Source organism: Drosophila simulans, chromosome 3R (assembly GCF_016746395.2).
Source record: "Drosophila simulans strain w501 chromosome 3R, Prin_Dsim_3.1, whole genome shotgun sequence".
NCBI classification, from domain to species: domain Eukaryota; kingdom Metazoa; phylum Arthropoda; class Insecta; order Diptera; family Drosophilidae; genus Drosophila; species Drosophila simulans.
The window spans coordinates 23,289,896-23,311,735 of record NC_052523.2 but is presented as its reverse complement, the minus strand read 5'-3'; the positions used below and the strand labels follow the sequence as shown (position 1 = coordinate 23,311,735).

The 21,840-nt window shown below is 44.9% G+C and overlaps 7 protein-coding genes across 8 annotated transcripts; 3 read left to right on the top strand and 4 right to left on the bottom strand.

Moving 5' to 3' along the window:
* Positions 1-18: 18 nt before the first annotated feature.
* On the bottom strand, positions 19-3,023 carry LOC27207590 (cilia- and flagella-associated protein 58). The gene is made up of 7 exons (XM_016183273.3): positions 2,901-3,023; positions 2,630-2,849; positions 2,279-2,568; positions 1,769-2,217; positions 1,394-1,710; positions 376-1,337; positions 19-318 (listed from the first exon to the last, which is right to left on the bottom strand). Exons 1-7 carry the CDS (start codon positions 2,991-2,993, stop codon positions 49-51), a joined length of 2,601 nt encoding a protein of 866 aa, XP_016036528.1. The 5' UTR covers positions 2,994-3,023; the 3' UTR covers positions 19-48.
* An 80-nt stretch (positions 3,024-3,103) lies between these two features.
* On the bottom strand, positions 3,104-4,903 carry LOC6729828 (palmitoyltransferase ZDHHC16). Its single transcript, XM_016177649.3, has 5 exons — positions 4,713-4,903; positions 4,487-4,634; positions 4,117-4,426; positions 3,845-4,056; positions 3,104-3,780 (listed from the first exon to the last, which is right to left on the bottom strand). Exons 1-5 carry the CDS (start codon positions 4,754-4,756, stop codon positions 3,349-3,351), a joined length of 1,146 nt encoding a protein of 381 aa, XP_016036527.1. The 5' UTR covers positions 4,757-4,903; the 3' UTR covers positions 3,104-3,348.
* Positions 4,904-4,906: 3 nt separating this feature from the next.
* Positions 4,907-6,622, top strand: LOC6729827 (NKAP family protein CG6066). Its single transcript, XM_002105094.4, has one exon. It carries the CDS (start codon positions 5,019-5,021, stop codon positions 6,408-6,410), a length of 1,392 nt encoding a protein of 463 aa, XP_002105130.2. The 5' UTR covers positions 4,907-5,018; the 3' UTR covers positions 6,411-6,622.
* On the bottom strand, positions 6,499-9,089 carry LOC6729826 (protein SPT2 homolog). 2 transcript variants are annotated; one of them, XM_016177648.3, is made up of 4 exons: positions 8,940-9,089; positions 7,437-8,817; positions 7,162-7,374; positions 6,499-7,104 (listed from the first exon to the last, which is right to left on the bottom strand). In XM_016177648.3, the coding sequence occupies exons 1-4, from the start codon at positions 8,997-8,999 to the stop codon at positions 7,016-7,018; spliced, it is 1,743 nt and encodes a 580-aa protein (XP_016036526.1). In that variant the 5' UTR covers positions 9,000-9,089; the 3' UTR covers positions 6,499-7,015. The 2 variants fall into 2 exon arrangements, with proteins under 2 accessions (XP_016036526.1, XP_002105129.1); XM_002105093.4 differs by having other exon boundaries at positions 8,937-9,087.
* A 306-nt stretch (positions 9,090-9,395) lies between these two features.
* LOC6729825 (large neutral amino acids transporter small subunit 1) lies at positions 9,396-13,230 on the top strand. The gene is made up of 6 exons (XM_002105092.4): positions 9,396-10,434; positions 11,031-11,544; positions 11,806-12,006; positions 12,088-12,237; positions 12,369-12,546; positions 12,616-13,230. Exons 1-6 carry the CDS (start codon positions 9,986-9,988, stop codon positions 12,675-12,677), a joined length of 1,554 nt encoding a protein of 517 aa, XP_002105128.1. The 5' UTR covers positions 9,396-9,985; the 3' UTR covers positions 12,678-13,230.
* A 2,201-nt stretch (positions 13,231-15,431) lies between these two features.
* On the top strand, positions 15,432-18,670 carry LOC6729824 (carbonic anhydrase 2). Its single transcript, XM_002105091.3, has 6 exons — positions 15,432-15,619; positions 17,244-17,356; positions 17,424-17,514; positions 17,609-17,877; positions 17,943-18,093; positions 18,283-18,670. Exons 1-6 carry the CDS (start codon positions 15,565-15,567, stop codon positions 18,537-18,539), a joined length of 936 nt encoding a protein of 311 aa, XP_002105127.1. The 5' UTR covers positions 15,432-15,564; the 3' UTR covers positions 18,540-18,670.
* Positions 18,671-18,778: 108 nt separating this feature from the next.
* Positions 18,779-20,359, bottom strand: LOC6729823. Its single transcript, XM_002105090.4, has 5 exons — positions 20,120-20,359; positions 19,937-20,029; positions 19,721-19,877; positions 19,235-19,368; positions 18,779-19,174 (listed from the first exon to the last, which is right to left on the bottom strand). The coding sequence occupies exons 1-5, from the start codon at positions 20,196-20,198 to the stop codon at positions 18,822-18,824; spliced, it is 816 nt and encodes a 271-aa protein (XP_002105126.2). The 5' UTR covers positions 20,199-20,359; the 3' UTR covers positions 18,779-18,821.
* Positions 20,360-21,840: the final 1,481 nt, after the last annotated feature.

Sequence of the window (21,840 nt, the reverse complement as noted above, 5' to 3'; positions counted from 1 at the left end):
TCAGTGTTTTGTTGATATATATATATATATTGTAAGGTATTAGTAGTATTAGAGTAGACTACTGACCATCTTGAAACCCGCACCCAGAGTCCTAGGCAGTTGGGCGGGCGCGGAGTAGCAATGCATCTGCTCCAGCAACTGTCGCTCCTCAAGAAGCTTCTGCTTGTGCTTCTTCTCCTCTAGCAGTTGGGTCTTGGTTAGAGCCAAGCTAACACGCATCTCTTCCAGCTTCTCCTTCTTGGACTTCTCGTCTGCCTCGCGGGCACTGAGCTCGGCCTTCAGAACCTTCAGTTTGCGATCCTTGGCGGATAGGTTAGCCTGTTGGAAGATGAATAATTAGATCTCATACTTTATAGCAATCCCATCTGGATATACCTTAACGCTGTTGAGCTCCGCCCGCACTTTATGGCTGGGCAGCTTGAGCATGAACTCCCTCAAGGCCGCATAGAGCTGTTGGGCTTCATTGAGCGCCCGTTCCTGCTCCGAGGCGGCCACGTTCTGCTGGAGCAACTGCTTTCGGAGGATGCTAATGCGCCCGAGCAGATCCATTTTTTCTGGATCTTTGCCGCTCAGGAGACGCCACCGATGCACATTCATGGGCGTGACCATCTCATCCTGCAGGGCACGCGCCTTGATTCGTTCCTGGTTGAGCATGCGATGCATTTGCAGCAGTTCCTGGCGCAGATCCGCTGCACTCTCTCTATCCGCGCGCAGGACATCCCTTTCCGTACGCAGATTCTTTATCTCCACGCCCATTAGACGCATATCGTCCTGACACTGGCTGCACTGCCTCTGGGTCTGATCGTAAACCGTTTGCAGGTTCTCCTGGCTGTGCTTGAGTCGATCGAACTCCTCGTTGCGTTTGGTCAGCGCCGCACTGATGGCATTCTTCTCGTTCATCAGGTTGTCCACATCCTTGCGCAGGCGCGCCAGCTTCTGCTCGTCCTCTTGCAGCGACTTGGCGTGCCGATCGTTCTCCTTCCGCTTGTCCAGCAGTTCCGCCTTGGTGTGTTGCTGACCCAGCTGGGCATGCCGGATATCGTTGCGCAAAAGACGACGCTCCTTCTCCATGCGATCGATCTGCAACTGGAGCCTGGACATCTCGCCATCCCTGTACCCGATCTTGGCCTTAAGTTTCTCAACGTGCGCCTGCAGATTCATCAGTTGATCGCGCAGCTTCTGCCGCTCCTCATCGGCCAGCTGGACACTGCGCTGAAGGGTCTGGCGCTCAGCTGCAAGACCATCATGCTGTTGCTGGAACTTGGAGCACTTGGCTTCCAAGTCGCTGATGGTGCGCTTCAGTTCGATCTCGTAGTTCTCCTTCAAGTGCATCTCATCTGGAAAAAGTGTGCTACAGATATCATCTTACAGATCACTAGGTTCCAAGACTTACTCTGCAACGCATCCAATTTGTCTATCCAGTGCTGAATCTCGTCCAGCTTTTTGGTCTTCTCCTTCTTGAGCTTGTTGGCGTCCTCGTTGAGCTTCTTCAGCTTGGTGTCCATCGTGGTGATGGTGTCCTTAAGAGCACGAACTTCATGCTGCGCCTCTTGGTGCAGTGCATTGCTCTGCTCGAGCTGTTGGTGCTCCGCCTGCAGTTCCCGCCTCAGGGAATCCCGCTCCTTGGTCAAGTTTTCGTTGTTCTTCTCGAAGTGATGGACCACACGGCGCATCGACTCCAGCTCCTTGTCTTGGGTGCCCAGCTGGGTTCTGTAACATATGTTAAATTTTCTAGTAGACTATCTTTTATCAAATATAGATCATTTACCTTAGCCTTATGTTCAGTGTTTCCACTTCTCGTTTGGCCTCGTCTAATACCGCATACTTCCGAGCAATCGCCTCCTGGGACTTGGCCAGCTTCCCATTGTCCTGGCGCACCTTAATCAGTTCATCCTCGCGCACCTTCAGTAGATTGATGCGCTGATTCAGAGCCCGTTTGTTCTTGTCCCTTTCCTGCACTGTGTACTCCAAGTCCACTGTGATCTTGGCCAGCTTGTTGTTGGCTGCATTGTGCTGGGTGTTTAGGTGTTCTAGGTTCGTCTTGAGGGACAGTATCTGCAGGTTCTGGCGCACTTTCACCTTGGTTAAGTGCTCGTTGGCGGACTTCATTTGGGAAATTTGTTCCTGGTAGCGTGACTCCTCGGTCTTCATCGTAGAAAGTTCCTTGGTCAAGGCATCACTCTTGCGTTTCAAGTTGCAGGCATCGCTGGAGGTTTCCTGATATGTAAAATACATGTAAAATAGTTTTATGGTAAAACGGAATAATCATGTAACGAACATCCAGTAGCTTGAGCAGTTCCTTGTTTTTAGCCTCCAATCCTTCGATGGTGTGGTCCAGTTCCGTGGCGTAGGTCCGTTGCAATTGCAATCGCTTGTTGAGATCGGCAATCTCGGCTTTGAGACGCTCCCGTTCCTTGCCATCGTCCCGCTTACTCATGGCCAGCCGTTTCTCATTCAGATGGGCCACCATCTGCTCTGATTCATCCAGTTTCTCGCGCAGACTTAGGACCTCGTCCTGAGCGGATTGTTCACGAATCTGAGCAGCATCCTTCTGCTTCCACGCACCCTCTGCCAATGCAAACTATTATTATAGCCATTTTTTGTTTACATATACTTGAGAACTACTTACCTATGACTCCACGTAGCTCCTCAATGGTGGCCATGTCCATTTTCGTGACCTTAGCCGCATTTTCCAAGCGCTCTTCGAGGCTTTCAATCTCCTTTCGAAGTTCCTGGGAGCGTTCCTTCTCAAGTCTGAGATCGCTTTTATAGCGACTGCCGCAGATGAGCAACCTCTGGACATTGTCCGCATTGTTGGGAGTATCCTTTTGCCGCAGAGCTTTGGTGGCCTATGAATAATATGCTTATTACATATTTTTATTACGTTTCCAGATTGATACCTCAGGGATTTTGTCGCATAGTTCCTTGTAGAAGTCATCATCAAAGTCATCTGGCACCAGAGGCTCATCTTCTGATCCGGAAGCCTTCGACATCTTTAGGTTTTGAGTTCTTCTATGCCTTATTGAACAAACTCATAGCCTTAACCTTGTCCTGGCAACAAGTTGCCATACCGGCACAGGCTGTCAAGGACAACGAAAAACGATTTGTATGCTAGTTGTGTCTTTTATTAAGCTAGTAGTAGTATAAAAGCGTCATTGTGCCTAGTCCTAGTCGTCATGGAAACAAAGTACATGCCTTTGCATTTCACGGCATTACAGTTTTGAGTAGAAGATTTAAAATACTACATTTTACTAATTAAGAACTTTTGATTCCTATTACATTGAGCTTAAACGTAAACTATTAACATAATATTGACTTGCTGAAATCACAATGGCTTCTATGTTGGAATTACGGCCACTCGTCCTCGAAGGGAGCATCATTTACCGTGTGGAAACTAAGCCCAGTACCCTCGGGCTTGTGCCAGGAGGGAAGCAGCACAGTTCGCCAAAAGGATCTGCCCCGCACCAGACCCAAGAACAGCTTCCAGTTCTTTTTGGTGCCAAAGTTATAGGGATTTATATAAATGCGTTGTTGCTGGAGGTGACGTTTTCGCTCAGCTTCGTTGATGTGAGCCTCCACACTTGTCTCGCCACGAGTGATTAGCTTGGCGTGCCAGATGGAGAGGCTACCGAGAGCCAAGACCACGGCCACGTTTGTGAATGCCATAAACCAAAGCGCTCGTCGTCGACCGGGCGAAGTGGCATCCGTATCCACAATGGGTGTTGGAAGATTATGCACGGCTGGAGGCAGCATAAATTCATCATACTCATTCGGATGTGTCTGAAGTTAAGAGAAAAAGAAAGATGAAATAAAGAAAGTAGCACAAGTTACTTTAATGGCTTACCACTGGAATGATGTGCCCACTGAGGTTAAACTTGACTGGCTGCCCCTCTAAGGGCTCAATTTCTGTCCAGTTTTCGCCATGATCCAGCCATAGGTATTTGTGGCCAATCTCCAAGCCAAACAATATAAGAAACAGGCAACCCAGAGTGGTGTACGTCATGTAGAGGAAGAAGTACCGATGATTACCATAACCCACGCAATTGTTGAGCCAAGCTATATATGGGATATATGAAAATTAATGTAGGAAGCCTCTAGAAACCTTCATGTACTCACGACAATGGTGATCCATCTTAAGGATGCAGCGATTGCAGATGGAGCAGTGATGAGTCCTCGGTGGTTTGGGAGCTATGCATTTGCCGCACATGCTAACCGCTTCTACTAGCGACACGCCCTCCGGCGGATGACCCGCCGGCGTGATCACAGCCATAACATAGTGAAAAACCACATTGAGCAGCAGCCAGTTGCCCACAATGAGGAGGAAGTAGGTCACCAACTGACTTTTGGCCCACCAAAAGGGCAAGCCAATCCAATAGGCAATACTAACGACTGAAGTAGTCAAGGCAGCCACGCCAACCACAAAAAACTAAACAAATTCAAAGAGCTTAATAATATGAACAATAAATTGTATGTTGCATAGTGTTACCGGTCCCAGGCAGTGAGTGTAGTTGTCCACAAACCAAAAAATGGGGGTCAGGCAGACGTCCGAGGCGTAGGAGGAGTTCATGTGGGCGTTGAAGGTTAAGGAGTGCCAGCAGTGCTTCATATATGACCAACGAAGCCGCAAAATCGATCTGTTAAACAAGTAAACAATAAATAAAAACATTGCAAAATAGTGATACGTTTGTGGAGTGGGATATTTCAAAGCTTACAGCAACTCCTGAGTGGAGTGACCCCTCCAAGTAATGCGTGCCATTGGTAGCACGTGGTAGTTATCCTATATGTTATGTTAAATTTAAATTACAGCATTTTTGGCGATAAATAAACTTTATTTTGGCGAGTAAATTTGCAAAGTTCGTTTTGGTGTGACCTTCTACAGCTAAAATCACTTAATCAGCTGTTGCCTATCGATGAGCGGCGACTATCGATTGGGTAGGCTATCATAGTCTGCTCATCCATAACGACAAACGTTTGTTTTGCATTTTCCGGTGAAATTGAGAAAAACTTGTATTTTCCACATGCGTTCACGCAGCAGGAGTCGCAGCAGGCAGAGGGAACGTCGCCGGTCCGATTCTAGGGCTCGTTCCCGCTCGGAAAGAAGGACTTACCAGAAACCGCAGCATAGGAGATCGGTTTCGCGAGAGAGGGAAAGAGACAGGGAGAGGGAGCTCCACAGGGAAAGGACTTCCAATCGCAGCTCACGTCGCTCCAGAGAAAAGGATGCAGAGCCTCGACGCCGTAGAACGCGCTCCTCACCCTCCAGAAGCAACAGCAGCAGCAGTAGTGATAGATCCAGTTCCTCGAGAAGCCCGTCCAGAAGCCGCAAATCCCGCCCAAAATCCGTGGAACGCTGGCCCAACGATCGTTATCATGAAAACAACGATAGGCGGCAGAATCCCTTCCGGGGAAGGGCTCCCGAAGGTAGTTTCATTAATGATCCCGCCGAACCATCGTCCAGGTCGCAGCACAGAGGCAGAGGATCGTCCAACCACCAATTCAAAGGTGACTCCAAGGCTGTGAATGCCCGCAGGAACCAGAGAGTTCGCATCGGAGAGGAAGGCGTGCCAGAGGTCTGGGGCAAGAGCCCATCCCGGCCGGAAACCAACGATGTGGAGCTGGTGAAGGGTTCTTACATAGGACCCAAGAAGAAAAAGAAAAAGGGCAAGAGCAAGCACAAGAAATCTGAAAAGAAGTCAAAGAAAAAGTCAAGGAAATCCAAAAAGAAAAAGAGCAAAAAAGAGTCGAGTTCCTCCTCCAGTTCGTCAAGCAGCGAAGACAGTAGCGACGAGTCCAGCAGCTCAAGTTCCAGTTCCAGTTCTGACAGCGAAGATGAGTCCGAGGAGGAAGATGTTTGGCTGGAAAAGACAGCCGACGGTATCAAGAAGCCTAAAAAGAAGAAGTCCTCCGCTAGCAAAAAGGACAAAAAGTCTAAAAAGAAGAAAAAGAAGCGTAAGTCAGAGGCGGAAAAGTCCAAGAAGAGCTCCTCCTCCAGTGCCAGCAAGTCGAAGAACAAGGAAAGTGCCTCGCACAACGACGAGGACGTGGGACCTTCGCTGCGACCCGGCGGTAGCCTTAATCAAAAGGACTTCGGCAAGGCGCTGCTGCCAGGAGAAGGTGCCGCCATGGCTGCCTACATTGCCGAGGGCAAGAGGATTCCCCGCCGTGGTGAAATCGGCCTAACATCCGATGAAATCGCCAATTTCGAGTCCGTGGGATATGTAATGAGCGGCAGCAGGCATCGTCGCATGGAGGCCGTCCGTATCCGCAAGGAGAACCAGCTGTACTCCGCCGACGAGAAGCGAGCACTGGCCATGTTCAGCAAGGAGGAGCGACAGAAGCGTGAAAACAAGATTCTGTCGCAGTTTAAGGACATGATCCACTCAAAGCTCCAGGCCAAGGACAAGAAGTAAGGTCTTCAAAATGGATTTCCATTAAATGCCAAACGCACATAAGGATTTCAAAATGACTGTCTTCAAATCAACCAATGTCGAAACTTCATGATTTTTTTAAATTTTGTATTTGTATAAAAACAAACGAGAATTGTAAATTAAAGAGCTTCTTAGTCTATCATAGAGTAACTTAATAACTTTAATAAACGCAAGAAAGTTTTCATTTTCCATTATTTGTAATAATTTTCCAACTGTTCCTATGGCTACATGATGTAGTCGTCCGCACACAAAATTATATATTGTTTACATATGTACTTGTACATATACCGAATATGAGCCCGCTATAAACATTGTGGCTTTTATCATGGATATTCGACTAAAATATGATATAAAAATAAGCTATTTTTCAGCAAACAAATCTTCATTGCATTTCGCTTTTTTCTTTGCACTTCTCTGGTTTTCCTGTCCTGTTTTCCTTCAGATCAGCACTGCATTTCATCTCATTGCATGGTAATAAAACAAAAACTAATGTGTGGGCTTAAAGTTTTGTTTCTAAGCCAAAGAGGTAAATCAGGTGGAAACTCCACATGGCGGCGGATTAGCCCACGTCGAGATGAAATACTGTCCTAGGAGCGTGAGCTGATCTTCGCCACGAGCTTCTTTTGTTTCTTGTGCGCCGCCTCCATGCGCATGTCCTCGAGATCCTCTTGCATTCCTGCGAATGTATAATCATTACTATGGGTTTTTATTGGTAATGTGCTTTGCTACGTACCCAGCTTCTTGCTGATGAACTCCTCGCGCTGCACTTGTGCAAAACTGGATTCCATGCCACGATCGTCGTCGTCTATTCCTTGATAACGACGCTTATCATACCCGAAAATGTCGCGGATGTGGGAAGATATGTCCTCCTCGCAGTCGCCATCATCTATGAAGTCATCCAGCTCAGAATCGTATTCATCCTCATCATCGTCGTCGTAAATGCGTCCTTAAAAAATAGAACAAAATATGAAATCGAAAATCATTTTTAATATTAAGCTTGCAATTTACTCTTGGTGACTGGCGGCTCGTTAGTTCTTCGTCTCTTGACATCTGCGGGCGGGAATTGCCGTCCGCCCTGTGATCTCTGAACATCCGAGGAAGGAGTCTGTCGCGTCTTTGCGGCTGCCGGAATTTTTCGACGATCCAAGGATGAGTTGCTTGACTGATCCCTAGGTGGAAACTCTCTTACAGTTCCCTTGAGGGAAGTAGCTGCATAGGGGTTCTTGGATGGGACATCCTTGCTAGAGCTGGGGCTTGGTTTTCCCACCGCAGATGCAGTTGCGCCAGGTCGAGAAGTCATTTGAGCTGATTTAGTAGCGGGCCTTGAGTTGGAGACAGAACTGCGACTGGTGGAGGAATGAGAATTGGAACTGGATAAACTGGTGGAGCTCGCGTTGCTTTTCGTTGGCTGTGGGGCAGTTGGTTTTTTAAAACTATCACTTGGTGCATTGGTTGGCTTGGCTTGATTCAGCTTGGGGATGCGTCCGTTAGGCTCCATGCGATTGGGGATGGATTTCGGAGTCTCCTTGCCTTCACTGTCGCGCATCTTGAGCCGCTGGGCGCGCTGCTCCTGTTGCCGCTGGCGCTCTTCCAACTCGCGTTTCTCACGGGCCGACAACAAACGCTCCGGTTCCTTCTTTTTCTCCACCTCAAAAACAACGGGCTCGTGCTGTTTCTTTTCAGCTAAGCGAAGCAAGGCTTGGAAGTCCATGGGCGGCGGTTGAGCAGGCCGTTTTATCTTCGCCCTGCGCTGCTCCTCCTCCTGCCGCTTCTTGCGCTCCTCCTCGAGCTTCTCTGCGTTCGGATCATAAAGAGTCTTGGAGGTACTGTAAGAACGGGCCACGGAGGACTCCTTCGACTTGGTAGCGCTGGATGGCAGCGTGCTTGTGCTGCTTTTCTGACGTATGTGACTCTTGGCCTCTTCTCGTTCCCTGGTAATGGCCGCCTTCACGCGCTCCTTTGTCCCAGAGAGATCTTTAAGCGACTGTGGCCTGCTGGGCGTGAATCCCTTGTCTTCCTGTACATCCCGAACCTTTTCAATGTACTTATCGTAAAAGGCATTCGCTTCAGTGGACACGTAGCCGTAGTCATCGCCCTGACCCTCGCCCGCCTCGTGGCCGTCGATGGCACCCTCGTAGTCCTTGGCATCCTCCAGCACTGATTTGTTGGCCGACTTGGTTACCTTTAGCATTTTACGTATCTTGTTCTTGGACTTTTCGTCCCTTTTGGCGAGCAGATCGTTGAGTTTCTGGCGCTCCTGGCGTTTCTTTTCCGCCTCCTCGGCCTCCTTCTTTTGGAGAAACTTCTGGATGTTGCTGGACAGCTGTTTGGACTCCTTGGACTGCTTCTTGGGAGGCGAATACTTGGTGCTGTAGTACTTCCCCTGCCCCTGGCGATAGAGGAGAAAAATAAATTATTTTGGGTCACAAAGGGAATGCAGACGCAATCGCGTTCACCGAGCATAAAATCTCACTCGATGAACGAACTGGACATCTGCATGGTACCCACTACCTCCTTGGTGACCGCATCACTATTTTTTTTCGCGTAGCGCAGCAGGTCCCCAAAATCCATTTTGTGATCCGTATTTCTCTGTCGATTTGCTTTTAGCTCATCTATTTGGATACTGATATCGATTGGCGATAGGCGATAGGCGATAGACGTACCAGACTGGTCTACTTTTCGTGTCGATAAGAAATCAGAGGAGAGCACGTGAGATATTGCTGTTTTAATTCTCGGTAATCATATATTCCAATAAATAAATGAAATCTATAAAATACAGTTTTCAACTTCAATTTCATTGTACCCTTATGTACGGAATCGACAGCGGGACATTCGGCAGGACAGACAGCGGGACAGTCGGTGGGACAGAAGGCGGGACTGACGGCGGAAAAGACGGCGGGACAGACGGCGGGAACATTTATATATATTATATTTTTGAATAAAAAATTGCACCCTGTATCTCGCAAAAAAACACCCTAGCATCAATTGATATTCTACAGTCAGCCGGGCGCTGGTCACACTGCTGCGATGCTCGAGAAAACGTGGGGTTGAAAAACCTTTGAGCAACGTTGTGCCAATTCCACAATTAAACCGCAGACTTTGCACAATTTGGCGGTTACCTCGATGTCTGCTCTTATTTACCAGACCCATTAACCGAATTCCGCGAGACAGAGTGTGAATTTTCGTTTAAATCGCGAGTTTTATGTGCGATAGACTCAGCTGCAGGGTGTGTTACTGGTGCGAGCGAGACGGCAGCTAGCGAAGAGCCGACCAAAACAAACTAACGCTAGCCGGCTGAAAAGGAAGAAGAGGAAGAGCAGGAGTAGATAAGCCAAATACAATACAATTGAAAAACACATTAATAAACATACACACACGCACATACGCGGAGTCACACCCACGAACACACTTGCCTCGTTTAATCAATTAACGGGACAACGGCCAAAGAAACAGTTACAGTTCGCTTTCAGACGTCGCGTGCGAAGATTGTGTCACAGAGCAGCGGGATAATAATACCATAGCCCTTGGACATAATACGTACATATTATATAGCCGCCATGCCCGCCGCCGATGAACTGCAGTCGCCGTCCAGCGAAATGGTCCTCCTGACCCCCAGTTCCGGCAATCCTCCGTCCAGCATTGCCCAACCAGCGGGTAATCCTGCGGAGAAAGCTCAGGGTCGCGAGGGATCCGCCGAGTCGGACAGCAGCAGAGTTGTGATCAAGAAGCAGCTGGGCCTCCTCGAAGGAGTGGCCATCATCCTGGGCATCATCTTCGGATCCGGTATCTTTGTGTCCCCGAAAGGCGTCATCCAGAATGTGGACTCCGTGGGCGCTTCGCTGGTCATCTGGGTGCTCTGCGGACTGCTGTCCATGATTGGTGCCCTTTGCTACGCGGAACTTGGTACTGCCATACCAAAATCTGGAGGGGATTACGCGTATATCTTCGAAGCCTACGGCTCACTGCCGGCCTTCCTGTATCTCTGGGATGCCATGATGATATTCGTGTGAGTCTTACTGGTCAATATTGTTTGAATATTCGCGACGCTAAAGTTCCCTTATCTGAGTTGGCTGGAAAAACATAAATACAGTATCAAATTCCTTTCGGTAATTGATTTCGAATTACTTTATTATCGCCAGAAGGAAAGTAATAGCTGATCAATCTTTTTTTTCAGTTTTACGTTTTTTTACGAAATAACATATGTAGATTGAATAAGGTAAAGTGAAGTAGTGCTACAGAATCTGATTTTTAGACTGGGTCAAGTTCAATAACTTCTCAGATAAGACTACAAAGATGGAATACTTCGGATCGGTGTGGATGCAGCCGGTTTTTCAAGGTTAAGCCATGGGTTGTGTATTAAAGCATTAGAAAGTAAAAACGAGCCTTATCATTTAATCTGCGCTATATAAGTTTATTTATTGAACAGTTCCGCGAGTTCTGCATTGAGCGTTTTATTGCCTGCTATTTTTGCTGTTTAGGATCGGCGATAAGCGCAAATATCTGCTTTTCCACTTTTGCATGCGGACACTATCAGCAGGACATATGTCTGAATGCAGTCAGCAAAAAAAATTTCCACTGATTGTGTTCTCTTATCTCTTACAGACCAACGACCAATGCCATAATGGGCCTGACCTTTGCCTCCTACGTGCTGGAACCCTTTTTCGGCGGAGCCTGCGATATTCCCAAAATAGCGCTGCAGCTCCTGGCGGCCATCACAATCTGCTTCCTAACCTACCTGAATTCGTACTACATGAAGGTGACCACCAAGATGCAAAACATCATCATGTTCACCAAGATCGCCGCCCTGGTCTTGATCATCGTGGTCGGCCTGGTCTGGATGCTAATGGGCAACGTGGAGAACTTCACGAGGCCCTTTGATAACACTGAGACTGATCCCGGCAAGATGTCGGTAGCTTTTTACTCCGGTATCTTTTCGTACGCCGGCTGGAATTACTTGAACTTCATGACGGAGGAGCTTCGCGATCCATATCGCAATCTGCCGCGCGCCATTTACATCTCACTGCCTCTGGTCACCGGCATTTATGTGCTGGCCAACGTGGCTTATCTGGCCGTGCTGTCGCCCTCGGAGATGATCGCATCCAATGCCATCGCTGTGGTAAGAGTTTATCCACGATTTGCAGTCCGATCAGATTAGGCAGTCAAATAACTATTTTACTTTAAAAAAGCTTAACAAGCTTAAATTCTGTTAGTTTTCCAGCATAATGCAAGCCCTATAATGTCTATTTGTTTATTTGTAGCTAAAAATCGCAAAATTGCGATAGTCTGCTAGGAATTTTAATTTATTTGATCGGAATCGCAAAAGTCAATTATACCAGTGGATTTTCAAATGATTTTAATTGATCACTTCTCTTCACAGACCTTTGGCGATAAGATTCTCGGTGTCTTTTCACTGATCATACCCCTCATGGTGGCCATCTCTGCTTTTGGCGGTCTTTCCGTCCACATTATGACCTCCTCCCGCATCTGCTTTGTGGGTGCCCGCAATGGACACATGCCGGCGATTCTGTCGCACATCAGCGTGAAGAGCTACACCCCACTGCCGTCGCTCGTTTTTCTGGTGAGCTGCGCTCCTCAATTAGCGCACAAATGATATTATGTAATTAATCCCTAATTGATTTGACTGTGTCCCACTCGGCAGTGCTTTCTCTCCATTGTGATGCTGCTGGTGAGCGATGTGTATGTGCTGATCACCTACGCCAGCATTGTGGAATCGTTCTTTATAATGTTGTCGGTGTCGGCGGTTCTTTATTTCCGCTACACACGTCCCTGCATGGAACGACCAATTAAAGTGAGTTTAATCAGTATTGCCAATTTAGACGTTTGAAATCTTTCTACTGATAAAAACTTAAATACTTTGTTTATGTCTTAGAGCTGAACATTTTAGCAAGACTATTCTAACTATATTTGTTCCTGTCACAGGTCGCCATGTGGATTCCCGCCGTATTCGTCATCGTGTGCGCGTTCTTAGTCGTCGTGCCCATCTATGTGGCGCCCTATGAGGTCGGAATGGGGGTATTAATCACCATAATTGGCATACCTTTCTACTACGTGGGCGTCGTGTGGAAGAATAAGCCGAAATGGGTGCAGAGCACGATTGGTGAGTAGCCCTTCACATTAACCCCAATGTGTGGCATTGTCCGACATTTATATGGTTTTCCTTTTGTAGACTCGCTGACCTTCACTTGCCAGAAGCTCTTCATGTCCGCCAAAGAGGAGAAGGAGGACTAAATTGCCATCGAAATGAAACAGAGTGAAAATAATGGAATCATTTTTCAAACGATCCAACTATTTGGCCTTCCAAATGACTACCTATTAAATCTCTATATTGATGTGAAAGCCTGAGAACGAGAAAGCTTGGCTCGTTAAACCTGAATACCAAAAAACGAAAATACCTAAAAAAGCGGAAAACATGACCTGCACATCACAAGGACTGGAAAAAGAAGTCAATACTATTTCATATTTCTATATTTATATTTATAAACCATGACAAAAACTTTTTTACCTAAAGTGCAAATTCTTCGAATAGTAGTTTAGTATGAGTTCTAGTTTAGCATTTATTTTGCACTCATTAAATTCGAAATCTAAACCAAAGTAAGCCAAAACTGTTTGCCAAAGGTGCGATATTCAGGTCGATATTTGCCATATAAAGCAGTTTCATATAATCTTCTGTTGCTTATTGTTTAAAAATTCGGTTATTGTATTTGTCCCTCATTTTACTACCTAAGTGCATTGCATTGCATTGCAGTTTGTAATAAAGATTTTTGTACGTTTCAACGACGAACCGCTTTGAATTCAATCTTTTGGGCGCCGCTCGCGAAAGTATGCCACAAGATTTTAGCGAAAGATAAAGCAAAACAATTGATAAGGTTGAATTGATTGAGCATTGCGTGGGATGTAAGCCCATGCCTCCGCTAATCAATTAGGGCTGATAAGTAATGGGTCTATTTTAAGCCATTCTCGACGGACGACAAGTCGCGATTTTTGGCCAAAAATAAATCGCCTCCTGTCGCCCCCATTGACATTTCGAGCACTCGGAGGCTTGTGGAATGACGCCAACGCTATATTCGATCACTGATAGAGTATTCCGTGCGGATCCATTCTACCGTCTAGGTGTTTTTAATTGATAAAACTGGTGCGCTTATCTGGGATTCTCAGCACGGTTCGCAGGTGCGCCAGTCTATGCGAAATCTGGGCGAGAGTAGTGGGCTGATTTGTATGCGCCGTATTCGGCGTCTCGTTTAATGTCTTTTTAAGTATTTATATGCAGGGAGTGAGTATGTCTAGTTACCAGATCGCTCGTAAAATCGCCTCAATCGGATTTGATGTTTTTCATTATGGCCAAATAATTGAGTTATTGCGACTCGCCGAGCATCTCAAGTGCGTTGGGAGGCTCCCCGAATTGTGGCTGTAACTGCTTTATTACTAATATTAGCTGTTAGATGATTGCCATCTCACAAGATAGACAATAGTTTGCTAAAAGGCTGCTAATTGCCGGCACGTGAGTGCCGCCTCAAAAGAAGCCACCTTTCGCTCTTGACGAACGAACTATTCCACATTTGTTGATCGATGCGGACAGTTGGCTAAGTGATCGATATGGAGGCGTAATCTAGCAAATATTGATTTATTCTGCTCGGCGTTTGCATAATCAATAGCACGCTGGATTAAATGGAAATGTCACAAACGCTGGGGAGTTCCTTTTCAGCCAAGCTAAGCTGCTCATGTGATAATCATGCGATTATACCCCGACAAATATTGACACCTTTTGGGCCATAATTTGGGGGCTTCTTCACAATCGTGTCCAAACACTTAAATTAGCAGCGAGAAAATTAATAAGCCGAACGGACCGAATAGAACCGGTAATCGAATTATATGCAAAACTAGATTAACTGAGGGAAATTCATATAATTTTCTGCTTGAAAAATAGAAATTCTTACCAACTATAGTTTACATAACATTGGTAGTTGAGAAGATGGCTAACAAACTTAGAGTTAAAATGATCATCCTAGGTTTTTAAAATAAGAAGTAACACCTTTTCCATCACCACTTTCCACCAGTTTTTTATGACTGGACTCTGACAACTGAAATCCCACTCTAAACCTTGGCATTCAAAGTGTCTGGCCTATGATATCTGGACAATTCAATTGCAAATATCCGACTTTGTGTGACTACTCAATGGCCATCATAAAGATATAAATAGATATCAGACTGCCCTCTATACAATATATACAATATATGCAATTTAAAAACTCCGTCATTACTACATGTAGATCACGAACTGCCCATACAATCGACGTTCTGTAACGCATAAAAAAAATAAAACAACTCAGATCTGGGCATAATAAACCGAAAACGCTCCAATTCGTAAAGCCGAAACTTGAAAACGTGCGAAAATCGCTCAATGAATATAACCCCATCCCCATCCCATCCCCCATCGCGATCGATCGGTTGGATTTTTTTGAGGACTCCGCTCGTAATTAGCGACTTTCGGCGTGACGTTGTCGCGACTTTGTTGGCTTAGTAACGCGAAGTGACTATCCGAAAGCAAACAAATAAATCGGGCAAATTGTATGCAAAACAAAATATTATCGTAAATGATCGAGGGCGGCATTAGGTGCGAATTATGACGAGTTTTACCCTTTGGATTTTGGCCAGCACTGATCGACATAATGACGCCCTTCTGGGCTTGGCGGTACGATTGAGTTTCCGTGACGTTAAGCATACGCCGTGTTGGCTGTGCGTTAAGCATACGCAGGGTGGTGCAGCCACCTGTCTGTGTCTGGTGTATGGTAACTCAATTTCGCTAAGTGGGCGACTTAGTGGGGTGGCTTGCACTATGTACCGATCCTCCAGTACCCCCGCCAAATTCCCATCGATCGATCGTCGGCTGTTCGCGCGACTCTTTTGAATTGGTGTGTGTGTATCTGTGTGAGCGGTGCACGCGCTTCGGGCGGGGATTTCAGCTTTCGAATTTTCAAGTAGTTCGTTGACTGCCCGCTGAGGAAGTTGTGAAGGTGCTCCGCGAGCGAAACGTCCGCGCAGTCTAGAATCCGTCACCCGATCGGAAGGTGCTATAGCCGCTCGTCAGGAGTTAAGAACTTGGAAGAACGCAACCACCATGAAACTGACCGCTTTCTTCGAGGCTTCGTTTCTGCTAATCTGCTGGTCGCAAGGTAAATGCACATCCATTTCTACGAAGTCCTGTGACTCATCCGCGTTTGTCAGGGTCCAAGATATAGTGAACTGAAACAAAAATAGCCATAAATTGATATCTATTCGTGGGAAATACTTTTATTCAAGAATGAATAGTTTGTCATACCCCCGGCAGGTGTGCACTGAGAAAAGTGGGGTGCCACTCATACAATTTTGATTTTCTGATGAAATTAAATTGTTAATAATCTACGTAGTTTTCTAATTTGTTTTATATAATCTATTAATTTTTATTAATACATGTTATTCTTGCCTTCGAAACGAGTGTATGACACACTGCTCGTGTCTATTACGAAATGTCAATACCTGATATTGGTGGGATCTTGGCATTAGCAGTCATAAGTACACACTTCACGAAGCTAATTTTGACCAGTTTAATGGTGTTCAAACCACTCGAAACTGTCAATTAATACACTTTATTGGCCGCCGGTTGATTTAGACGTATTGCCGGACTTGAAGTGGTTGAGGTTTCAGCTTTTGGCCAGGCTTTAGCACTTCAAACCCTACTCAAAATGCAATCTGTTATCTGTGGGGAAGCTCTATAAATACTATTTACATGCTAAATGAAAATCTGTTATCTACTCCCTAAGACTTTGAAATATTTATTTATTTTCCTAATTAGTACGGACTTAAAGAATCAATTACAACGAACAAATGCAAATAATAGCTCAAAGTAATATGTTTATAATATATAGAGTGGATGACATAATGCTCAACGGCCATACCTGACAAAATACTCAATTTAACTAATTTATTATCTAAGACTTTGATAGCCGCGACTGAAATAAATAATATAATATACATTACCACAAATAAACAACTAATTAGACTAATTCATCAAGCGACGAGCAGTGCACACAAAATTGTGTGCTCCATCGACATATCGACCAGTTGTGCAGACAATGGCACAATGGAAAACCATGTCATATGATATGTTAATTCACAGCGAGCTCCTCAAACAGAAATTATCACCAATCACATGCAAATTAGCCGTTAAATAAGTATTTCCTTTCGCCTTGCAAAAGATTCCATGGAATTTGCTGCCAGCTTTCAATCGCGCTGGAAAATAATGAAAACTGTTTGCCCGCCCCATTATCTGGGTATCCAAATCAATATCAATCGCAACGATATCTAATTATTGGTCCGAACGTGCCCTTGGCGTTCGCACTCTTTCCTAGCTTTCCCTGGACGCCTGTTTACCCACTTAAGTTATTTATTTGTCCACCGCCATTGACTAAAAAAAGAAAGAGACATTAAATATTTGCTACGGAGACCCATTTATTATGCCGTAATTCACAAGTGCTCGTATATGTCAGAGATAGCCACCGGAAAATCGGGAGAAGGTCAACCGAGGGGGTGAATAGCACCCAGGCACCATAGGCACGGGCACGTGATCACTCATCAATCGTGGACTCAAGATCGCAGATTGCGGATGACGTTCGGTCTGCAAATGGGGAAACACTTTAATCAGTTCGCCTGATTCAGGACTAAGTGCGCATTCCAGCGGCTAATTGATTGCATTTATTTGCCTATTATATATATATAAATGAAGCAAGTCAGTTAAACACCACATCCCTTCCTTTCCAGCTGTCAGCAGCCATGTCTTTGGCTACTCGGAGCCCAACCAGCGTCGCTGGGCTCGCCATCATGGTCACTGTGCGGGCAAGACCCAATCCCCGATTGCCATCACCACCAGCCGGGTAAGACCAGCTCACCTAAAGCCCAGCCAAGCGGGAACCCAACTTAGCCCATTTTGCCTCCTTTCAGACAATGGCCATTCATATGCCGGCGGTGGACATGATTGGCTATCACAACCTGCTGCCCTACCCACTGAAAATGATCAACAATGGACACACGGGTAAGATTTGAGTTGACAAACACTGAAAATACCTATTTCTGGCCAATTTTCCCAGTGTAGAGAACCAGTGCTAATTAATCTGGTGATTTTGCAGTTTCCATCACCATACCCAAGGTCAATGTGTCCGAGGTGGGCGAGGATTTCCTACCCTACATCCGGGGCGCCAAACTGCCCGGTGAGTTCGAGGTGGAGGGCCTCCACTTCCACTGGGGCGACAAGAACAACCGGGGATCCGAGCACGTCATTAACGACATCCGCTACACCATGGAGATGCACATTGTGCACAGGAACAAGAAGTACGCGACCATTGGCGAGGCTCTGAATCATCCGGATGGTGCCGCCGTCCTGGGTTTCTTCTTCAATGTGAGTGGTTTAGTGGTTGAGCTCGTTGCGAGTGATTTTTAAACCTATTTATGTTCCTAATACAGCTCGACGAGGATGAGGGTGCTGGCCTGGTGACCATTAACCGACATTTGCATCTGATTGCCGATGCCAATCAGGAGGCCACGCTAAACGTCACTTTCTCGCTATCCTCGCTGATTGCTGGCGTGGATGTGGACAAGTTCTACACGTACAAGGGTAAGCTATTCTAGTCTCAACCAATAAGATATGTTTATTACTATAGTTTTCCATTTGCCATTAGTATTCAATAAGCGCTTTTATCTATAAGCTATAAGTACTCACTGATAAACTGACATTGAATCGATGTCTACAAGCGATGTTTATCTTTGATGTCACTGAACTAAGTATTATGTGTTGACTCTACAGGTTCCCTGACCACGCCGCCCTGTTCCGAGGCCGTCACTTGGATACTGTTCCCCGATCCCATCCCGATTTCGCCCAAGCAGATCTCCCGATTTCGTCAGCTGTCGGACACGCAGGATGGTGCGTTGGTGGACAACTTCAGGACCCTGCAGCCGGTGGGCAATCGCAGGATCTTCGCGCGCACAGGACACGTGCGCCACACCTCGATTGCCACATTGAAGCACGAGGGCGAATATCTCAAGTACGACTGGTTCTACTGATCTATCGACTAGAACTGGCAGCCGGATGTGGAGCACTGTGCCATCCCATATTAGGATACCTCTAAACTAAGCATTTAATAAGTTACACTAACATTTAGTCTAGGCACTCACAGAGAATAAAAGCAACAAAATCAGAAAAATAAACTCATCAAAAGACAGCAATGAACAAATATAACTGAAATCAATGAAAAATGTTTTGAGAACTATAAATTGTTAGAGTAAGGTCTTCATAGAGAAGATACAGTTTGAAGGAAGTTAGATTTTATTTCAATAGAACACCTTTCAAGTGATCATGTGTGACTTGCGACCATACAAGGTTAAGGAGGTGGGTATGTCCTCCACAAAGAAGCTGGCCGGAAATAGGGCAAATGTCTTGTGGAGAAGATCCAGTAGCGTTCTTTCCACGGTTTCAACCACCAGTGGACGCAGTGCCTCGAAGACATCCTTCCAATTGTCGTTGAAGAACTGATTGGTGCTATCTTCCACCTCCTTGCTGTGCCCGTTGAAGAGGTTATCCATTCTGGTGCGCACTTTGCCGACCTCCAGTTTTACCTTCACGGATGTCACGTTGTAGAATGTGTAGCCGCCCTTCTCGTAGAGGCGTGTCTTGGTGCTCATCAATATGTCCAGATCATCTGACAGTGGCAAAAAATCCGGTTATCATTCATTTAGTAACAATTATCGTTAGCAACTACCTATTTCCATGACTATTTTTCCATTTCCCTGCAGAGGCACCAGCAAAATGCGACCAACCATTTTGTAGTGACCATCTATTCGCATTTGGGGCAGGTAGATCTTAGTTAGCCAACTGAAATCCTTCTTGCTTACTCTGGTGGGAAAATTAAGATACAAATGATTTACACCTATTTATCAATTTTTCATTATTCATAGATGCAAAACCCGAATGCCGGCTCATTTAATGGCACATTTATTGAGACTCACAATACCACGTGCGCAAAACTAATTGATAGATCAATGTGAAATAATATTAAATGGCATAGCGCTTTGCTATTAAATTGGCATAACAGGTATAGAAACGTACATAAGTGCATTATCAAATCGGACAAACTTATGTCTGGGAGTTTCCCATCGGAGATGTTTGCCTATAGAGGAGCTCAACGACCTCAATGGAGCAACTTTTGATCGCTCTTGACGGCTGTTTGGAATCGATAGCTACTCACTTGCTCTCCTTGATCAGCATTTTTCCAAAGCCCCTGATCAGCATATCCGTAAGATTGGCGGAAAGGGTGGCCACGTCGCTGTTATCCTGCTTGAACACCAACTGCTCCTGCCTCATGGGATCGATGGGTCCAAAGGATTCATTTATTTCGGGCACGCCTAAAGGATAACAAAGGAGGTCAGTCGCACAAGTCGTGGTTAACATACTGACATCTCACCTTTGACGAGCTGGTTCATAAATGCCTGTATGGAGCGAGTTGAGCACTTGGTGAACTCCGGTTCATAAATCTTGCAGGACTCAATATAGGAGGCTGCAAAGAATGTTCACTCTTAATATCACTTTATAATTGCTTAGTTTTTTTCCATATCCTCATAATTTTAAAGTCCTTTTGTGGACTCACGTTTTTCCGTGTAGAACGCAACGCCCTGGACTCCTTGGAGGCCGGCATGGAGCAGCATTAGTAATCCAATTAGGAGCATGGGGGAAAGCTTACGTCACTGTCACTGCCGGAATCGCAGTCACAACCAGCGGAGATCCTTAATCGAGTTTACTACGCACGAGCTGCGAATGAGATACAACTCGTAGTGGCGCTAGTTTTTATCTGGACAATATATATAGCCGATGCTGATGACTCCGACGACTGCAATTGATGGAATCTGGAGACTCTGGGTAATACCAGAATCGAGCCATTTTCATTCGCTCGCAATGCAAAATGAAATTTATTCCATATTTATTGCACGAGAGTACGGACAAATCACACAATGAAAAATTATCAATAGGTTTATTTTAAGAAAGTATATAAGAATTTTATTTCGAATTTATATTTAGGCTAATTTAACCTTATAGTAGATAGAGATGCGTTTAAAAATGTTTTGTCAGATCGAAAAAAATAAATAAATACATAAATATGCTTTATGACCAGCATTTCTCGCTGTGTAGCTACTGCTATTGCTGTTGTTATGCGACTATGAAACTGTAGCGACTTTACCTTGCAACCGAACCGGTAAGCTAACTTAATGTCTATCTGGAAAATACGCTGACAACTATGGCACGAACAAAACACTGTTTGTATCTCTGTATTCGACTCTGTTTTGATCTGGGAGAACTTAATTGCTTGAACTGAGGTGCAATAAAGATGCCATAATAAAAACATTAAATGGAGCATCTTTCAAATTGAACACATTGTGTTATTTATCTAATAACTGCAATAAGTCTAAATACATGGATCAAACTTCAAAAATCGCTTGAATGATGTCATGTTTTTGAGATTGCTCTGGGTATCCCTATCCATTGAGTGGGATAAAGTCACAAAAAATGTGAGAGAGGCATTGTCCCGGAATTTATTTACAAAGATTTTCAGGACTCTCATCTAACTATAAATGTTAGTCCTACATAATTGAATTATGTCATGGTCAAGTATTATACTATAGTATTATCGATTTATTATATTTTACATTTGCATGCATTTGCAATACAATACTATAATTGTAATAACCTCTATAAAGAGCCAATCACCCTTTAAACCCTAAACAAGGGTAGCATTAATTTGATAAGAATTTCGTAACTTAAATATATATATTTTTTATCAGAATCACCGACTGTTTTTATTGATTCTCTGAGCTTAAAAAATGTGTTCAAATATTATAATAGATATCGGTTAGTATTTATAGATCTTCTGCAAGAGTATATAAACCTCTGCTGATCGTTGTATACTTTTATTCATTACAATTTCTTATGCTCTCATATTTTGTTCTTATACACAATCCTAGTTTGATTACACTGCACTAACATAGTACAATAGAGATATATATATCCCATCGTTGGTCGACCCGACTGATACATACCCTATACTCTGCTAAATAGTGTTAAAACGCGTGTAGTGCGAACATATGTTGATATTGATTATGGTAAAAAGTGGCAAGCAAGAAAAATTGAAATAAAATATGATAAATATTTGGAGTAATGACTTCTGCAACAACAAATAAAAGACCTTCAAATTTTCCTTTGTTTATTGTTCTTTGGGCAGACTGGGCGAGATTCTCTCTTACTGTTCTTATAAAGGAAAATAGAATTGCGATAAGCAATTGAGCTCCCCTAACCGCTTGGTAAAAATCTCCATGG